The sequence below is a fragment of the Taudactylus pleione genome, unplaced genomic scaffold (assembly GCF_031769625.1).
Source record: "Taudactylus pleione unplaced genomic scaffold, aTauple2 ptg000268l, whole genome shotgun sequence".
NCBI lineage: Eukaryota > Metazoa > Chordata > Amphibia > Anura > Myobatrachidae > Taudactylus > Taudactylus pleione.
This window is the reverse complement of record NW_028284670.1, coordinates 2,508,913-2,516,489: the sequence shown is the minus strand read 5'-3', so window position 1 is coordinate 2,516,489 and position 7,577 is coordinate 2,508,913. Positions and strand designations below refer to the sequence as shown.

At 37.8% G+C, this 7,577-nt stretch overlaps 1 protein-coding gene across 1 annotated transcript; it reads left to right on the top strand.

Annotated features, from left to right (window-relative positions):
• Positions 1 to 304: 304 nt before the first annotated feature.
• Positions 305 to 6,801, top strand: LOC148513867 (olfactory receptor 6C1-like). The gene is made up of 2 exons (XM_088481289.1): positions 305 to 337; positions 5,881 to 6,801. Exons 1-2 carry the CDS (start codon positions 305 to 307, stop codon positions 6,799 to 6,801), a joined length of 954 nt encoding a protein of 317 aa, XP_088337415.1.
• The last annotated feature ends 776 nt before the right edge of the window (positions 6,802 to 7,577 follow it).

The following is a 7,577-nucleotide window of genomic DNA, read 5'->3' as shown; positions in this document are numbered from 1 at the left end:
CTGACCTCTTATACCATCTAGACTTACTCTTCTCCTTGGTAATAGAAACACATGCAACCTTCAGTGGGACCAAATCAAATGTCAAATTAACCATGTAGTGACTTTTTTTTACTGTAATATCAATAATCCAGTATGTTGTTAATATTGTTGATTGAATAACTTAGAATTCATCTTATTTTATTCAAATGTGTTGAAGGTTTCTCCCTTCCAAGTAAAAGTCCATTTAATGCAGCTGTATGTCCCTGCCTCTGCCATGGCTGATATTTTGGGGTGACTCTGCCTCTCTGTCTGCGCATCTTAAAACATGGATTTTGAAGTCACCCAACAACAGCTAAAGGTACGTGTTTGGCATATTCCTACGCATTTATTAAAATCTTTAAAACACTCTGTGGGCCTGATTCTTAGTTGCAGGCACTGTTGATGTCAGAACCAGTGGAGTGATTACCTCTATGTGGCACTGCGCATGCATCCAGATAGCATGCCCGCAGAGTTAGGGTCATGTTTGAGGCTCACGGAGGACGCACAATCTCAGAAATGTCTTAGAAATGTGACAGGGAGTTGGCTTAGTGCACACACAGAGGTTGTACATCGTATCGGTGTGTACGAGGTATATCACTTAAAGTGCTTGCTTACACAGATGCCCAACTGCTTATACAGGAGGCCATACATGGATGGAATAACTGCACCTACCATTGGGCAGGTGAAACTTTTAATGGCAAAGAGGAGCCAACCGTTACTGTATTTCGGCATCTATGGATGCTTACAGTGGGCATCACAGTACTTACACATTCATATGCATGAGTTTACCCCGGGAAAGAACTTTTCAGTGGCATTTGCATAAAGTCATATATAGAAGAACCTGTCAGGATACACAGACATAAACCTCCAGTGTGACACATGTAAGCAAAACAGTCACAATGTATGTTATAAGGGGTGTCCTGATGTACTCTCATTCTCATCATTATTTTACAATAAGCTGTAAATGAGTTTAGTAGTATTAGTTGTATTTTAGACAAAACTGAACATTTTACATGGTTACTAGGAATTGTTATAGAGCGCTAGTAGGTTGGATATTAAAGTGCTTTCTTTTTTTTTCATATTTACTACAAAGTTTCAAAAGTAAGGACAAAACTATTTTCCATGGTTAGATTGGGAAGTTGGGAATGTGGACAAACTGCTTTTGTGTGAAAAATGGGCAAGAGGGCATAATTGTGCAAAGGGAAAATATCTGTCCATCCACATGTAATTGCCTATAATACCTCTATACAGTGCAATGAAGATAACAAACTTACAGAAGGTTACTGTGAACAGTCCCCAAGGACATTGAATCCTAAGGTTTGGTCCCTGAATTAACAACAATAATATGCACAAGGGAAGGGGACTAAGGCCTGTTTGCCCTTTAGGATTGTTATAAGTATTAGTTTCACAGTATTTGCATTGGTTTGTTTGTATTCATGTACCTGTTTTGCTATTTTTCTTGTTCTTTATTCTGTTCTTATAGTAAATCTGTGTTTCTGACTTTTTCTTGTCAATGTTTTTTCCTCTTTTCACTTTCTTTTCTCAATTTCTGCTTTCCTTGCTTTTCTTTATGTTATTTTCCTGTTCTCTGTCCCTGCTGTTGGTTTTGTTTACTCTCATCTCCTAACCTATGTCAATTCCTGGTGTTTCTAGCTTGCCTAATGTCACAAATGTAGGTTAATTGATCCATGGACCTCCAGGATTTGGGTGCAGATTTCAGATGCAGCTGAAAGATTAGCTTGGGAGCCTTGATGTTGGGGATATGTCTGTATCCTCCAGTGATAGTGATTCCTTTTTTTTGTCTAGGGAGTGGGCTACCAAGAGAGCCAGGCAGTGCCATCATTAGCAATTGGCCAACAGGGTGCACAGTACAGTAGCTGGGGACAGGTAGGGGTGGTCCATTGCACAAATACAGTTGCTTTGCACAGTTTGAATTCTGGTGTCTATGCAAAGATTAGGGTAGTCAGCTATATTGACTGGTTTTCACTCAGTGATTATAGAAAAAAAATGCAAAATGGAAATGAAGAATGTGAAAGTTTGGATGCCTGCTACTGTGTATTGAGACCCATCATGTTGAGACTTTGAACATCATAAGCTATAGTACCTGCACTTTGCACATGGCCTTTATAAGAAGTTCCATGTGACATGCAGTGGGTAATGGATGAGCAGTTCAGGCACAAGCAGGATGGCAGTGAGGTGATTGAGTTTGGGTGCAAGTACATGGAGGTGTGGCTGGATGTCACACAGCTATATCAGCAATCTACTGAGGTGCAGTCTAGTCATCACTTTTATTGTGCTTGGATGGCACTAGTTCACCTATTACCATTCCCTTATCTTAGAGCTTTTGCTGTTCAGAATGGGTGGTACGTTCAAGTGGTCAATGCCCCTTACATCCTACCAGTTTCCTATAATGAGTGTACCCATCCAATCATAGCCATGTCTGCTGGAAATTCCCTGGGCAGAGAAAAAGGCTAAGTGAGAGGCTTTCTCCAATTTATCTGGATTCAAGTAGCTTTCTATGGTGCTTCTCAGTGATTGTCTATCTGGCAGATGCAGTATCGTCTCAGATTTCTTTATCAGGTGTTCAAGAATGGGAGACAGAGAGACTGCTGGTGCAGCGTTTCCCGGCTCAGAACGCCACTCACTTATCTCCGGATAACTCAAACGGGCCAAAGAGTGTTAATTATACAGGATGTGGGATAAGACATTTTATATCAGCTCATCATTTCTGTCTTAAAAGGAACTATATGCTTCTTTTATATTCCATTCCACATGGATTTCCACTTACCTTTGGACTCATTTCTTTATGGATCAAACACCAGCCTATTAGAGTCATATATGTATCTATTCCAGAAGGCCCTACAAAGTACCTTATTAGGTCATTATTATTGAGATATCTATATAACCATGGATATTATTAATTACATTGCTATTTTTAAATTAATGTGATTTGTGGACAAATGTATCAAATGTGATTAAATTATTAATTTTTCCATATAAGAAGCCCTGACTGTTGTTATATATTTCTGCCATCTTACAATCTAGTAGTGTGTTTCTAATTAGCACAGTTTGTTTGGTTATTTGCATGCTTATTTTTTGTTGCCTAGCTTTGATTATTGTGTTCCTTGTCAGCTATTTACAACTGTTAATACTCAGGCTTTGATTGGGTTTTTTTCAACTCTCTGGCACATCATCCTGATTTGGAATGAGACTTATAACCTTGATTTATATGGCAGTCCAGCAGAATAGATGGATTGGTGGAGACATATTAGTAATCTTGGAATGAGTTGATTTTGTTTAGAGAAGACGGATCTCTGCCAGATAAGGTTGGAAATCATAAAAGATGTTCTGCTTTTATTTGGAGACTGCATAAAATAGCTGATCTAGAGCATTTGTTGCCAGGACAATAGCTGGGATGTCATTCTTTTTACAGTGGTGCAGGGAGGCTGTTTGGATAAAGGATTTCCTGGAGATAGTTGATGACTCTCATGAGGTGCACCTTTTTTTGTTTATTCCATTGCCAATTTGGAGCATTATGAGGTGACAACCTTGTTGGTGGACTCCTAATTGCTATCCTAGGAAATTTTGTTTGGCCCCATTGTTTTTTTTTTGTAAGATCTCCCAAGATGGATTACTGTAGTTTCTGCAGTGGGCTTTGAATCACTTCTATTTGTCTGGTTCAGTTGACATTTTGGCATCTCCAGGTGCAGCCCCCTACTTTGGCCCTTGGCTTTTTCAGATAGATTATACTCCATTATCCAAATTTCAGCTTTGGGTTGTGTTGAAATGATATGCGCATGCAGTAGTTTTTAATATGGCATACATTCTTTCCACATTGGCTGGATTGCCTGTTCATAGTATTTAGGATCTGGGCCATTGAGGTTTGGGTATTTGTAAGTGTTCCATTTGCACTGATTGCCTTGTAGCTGGATCTCCTTGCTTTGTTTAACCTTGGGCTTGTCTGTTTGTCCCAGTTACTATGGGAATGTAAAGTGATATTTGCCAGTCTTTACTTATTGAGACCCTGAGTGGTTTGTGGTGTCTTGGAGTTTTTTCATGTTTTTACCTTTACAGGACTAGTCCCTTTTACCTTCCACTCTATAACTAGGGTGCTTATTTTGTGTTGTGTGGCTTGTGTTTTGATTATGGTCTGTTATCACTGGTTTTCTCTATTGCTTCCTTTTTACAGATGTGTTTTTTACCCACAATATGTGTTAATTCAAATAGTCTGCTATTCCTACATGTTTTCAGTGTTCAGGCTGACAGGGATTAATCTATTTTCACAGGGGCTGGTTGTGTGTGATGCTTTAAGGTATATGGTATTTCTTGCTTGGGTTTGAGAGCATGTTTATTGTGAAACAAGGCTCATTTTAGTAGGCTTGATTTGTTGGTGGCACATCTGGAATGAAATGATCTGGGCCACCACAAGTCTGTTAATTTAATTTGTGCAACAAAGAAGGACCTTCAGTGACTGTCTGATTGCTGGTTGGGTAAATCTGTGGTGGTCTGATAGTTCTACACCAGGTTTAGCAGTGTCCAGTCCAGGGTCCTGGTACAGTGTAATATGTTGACTTATTATGTGAATAGGAACTATACAGAAAGGCTTAAAAATATCTTAGAAATAAGCACAATACATCTGTGGGGTAATTTGTCTCAAATCTTGGTGGATCAATAGTCTGGCATCATATGCCCTGTTACTGCTATGCACACTTGCATTGGCCTAGTTAGTTCCATTTATCCAATGAAGGACTTAAAATTCTTGTTAAGCAGCATATTTAAAGGGGTTTGGCATGCTGGAATATTTTAGATGAGGTTTGAGTTTTCCTGCAGGTTGACTACACTTCTGGCTGGAATCATGCTTGGTGGTAACATAGCGAAAATGGCCAGTGGGTGCATTTGATGGGAACTGGAGGTGTAATTAATGTAGATCAAAGAGATACAATGGGAGTCTTGGATAACAACTGCATTGGGGGTCCATTTTCATATTGGGCCCTCATTTTTGTAGTATTTTGGGCAAGGGTTGAGTGTGTAACCCTATTTTTTGTTTTAATCAACTCTCATGATCCTGGCATTATCTCTTTCCTCATGTTTGGTCCGCTTTTATTTCTTTTTTAATTTTATTATATGCAAATGCATAACTTTTCTAAATTACTATCCAAATTCATGTCTCATTGTCTTTCTTTATATTATAGTTATAAGTTGTGATGTTTGGGGACTTAACCACTTCGGTGTTTAGAATAACAGAAGGCAAAAGTGGACTGGGGACATTAAGCCCTGATTCTGGGCCCCTGAAATGACAAAAGTGCTATTTATAGTGAAAGGGGTTAAGCTGGGAGTGTGCTTCTATAATGGAAACTATGGGTTGATGGGGCATGGTGACTTGGTGAGGTTACTTAAGATGAAACTGGAAGTCTATGGCCTGTTTGTCCTTATAGATTTTCCTACCCACTTGCTCTTTAGTGAGTGTTGGTTGGCGTGCTTGGTGTGAATGACATTTGAATGTTTAGCACAAAACACAGGACTAGTGGGTGCATTAGATTATATAAATCATATATACATCCTGCATGGGAGTCTTGGGTACAACCTGAAAGGAGATCTTGTGTGATAAGGGAGTTGGGTGAGTGGGGCCTATATTGGTAGCATATTGTACTAGTAATGAGGGTTTGACTCCCATTTTTGTTTTATTGATGGTTGCTATAGCTCATTATCCAGTTAGTTTTATTTAGTTTAAGATTAATTTCATAATATGCAAATGATTATATATCCTTACATGTTTACCTGAAACTCCTTCTAAATTATGAGGTTTGGGGGCATCAGCCACTAAGACATTTAAAAATGTGGTGATTTATGTTTCTTTTACAGGTAACATTAAAGAACAATATCACATCATTCATACTTGTGGGGTTTCCAAATCTTCACAACATTACAATTCCTCTGTTTTTACTTTTGTCCATAATTTACTTAGTGTCCATTTCTGGAAACCTCCTAATCATGATCTTATTTCTACTGAGCAAAAATCTCCATAATCCCATGTACTTCTTCATTACACAGCTATCGTTATGTGACATAATACTGACTACAGATATTCTCCCTAACCTGCTTCACATTGTGCTATATGACGGCTGCTCTATGTCTGTTTCTGAATGCTTCATTCAATTTTCTTTTTTTGTCACCTCAGAGTGTCTTCTGTCAGTGATGTCTTATGATCGGTATATTGCCATCTGTAACCCTTTGCACTATGTTTCTATAATAAGTCACACATTTTGTATGAAGTCTATTATTATTATTTGGATAGTGAGTTTTCTAATGATATTAGTCAATGTTATACCTATGTGTAGTTTGCATGTCTGTGGTCCAAATATTATTGACCATTTCTATTGTGACTTTGAACCCATTTTGCAGCTTTCCTGCTCTGATACCTCCATAATCCATATCCAGACTTTCATAACAAGTACTTTAGCCACTATTATTCCCTTTACAATTATTGTGATGTCATATGTGTACATTGTCTTTACTGTTCTGAGGATACCATCATTTACTGGGAGACAGAATGCCTTCTCCACCTGCAGCTCTCACCTGATCGTGGTTTCCATCTTTTATGGGACATTAATAGCTGTTTATGTGTTTCCAACAAGACAGTTAGGGATAATAAGCAAAGTGCTGTCTGCGTTTTACACTGTGATAACACCAATGCTTAATCCAATAATATATACTTTCAGAAACCAAGATTTTAAGGAAGCTTTTGATAAAATAAAACACTTTAATTCACATATGCAACGATGATAAATATGAAAAAGAAACACAAAGAGAATTAATGCATTCATCATCATATATACACAGCTTGCTCATTTACATTTAATTATCATGTAAAAGTAACACTATGCAAAAAGAAAATAATGGAAAAAAATCTTCATTAAAGTAACTTGTGATACTGTACTTCTGCATGAAATTGGCAGTATACAATGAAGATACAGCATATCTGATGCTGCCACTTGAATTATGGATATTCCCTTACAACATCCATCGCCATCAAAACAAGCATTGCAGTTCACAGAAATATTTATCTTTAGCTATAAGTAAATCTGCTTCTGCAGAAATTCTCTATATTAAATTGTAATCAATTTTGTCAATTGTTTTTAATTTAAAGCAAACATATGGTCAACACTATCTCTTATCTTATAATGCTAAAATTCTGGTGTACTGTATCCACCATTCTCACTGTCTCTTTCCCCCTCTGTCACCCCTGTCTGACCTCCCCTATAGATAGTAAGCTCTCAAGAGCAGGGCCTTCTTAGCTCATGTGTTTATTTTCCTCCCTAATTTATACCACCTTCACTTACGCCATAATCTCCCACCCACTACCCACAACAGCACTAACACTTTGGGTTTAACAGTCAGAGCTATTTTTGTGGGTATTGTGATATGTAATAATGTTTATATGGCTTGTATTTTAATGTTTTGTACTGTAAGCTTTTGACATTTTGTTTCTATTATTTTGTGTGCATTGGTTCTGATTATTTACATTTTCAGACATTGCAAAACCATTGTGGTACTATATA

Bases quoted from the DNA above. Each gene is read 5' to 3' on its own strand.
- LOC148513867 (XM_088481289.1), top strand. From the start codon at position 305: ATGGATTTTGAAGTCACCCAACAACAGCTAAAG. The intron at 338-5,880 runs GTACGTGTTTGG...TTTCTTTTACAG, and splicing joins TCACCCAACAACAGCTAAAG to GTAACATTAAAGAACAATAT.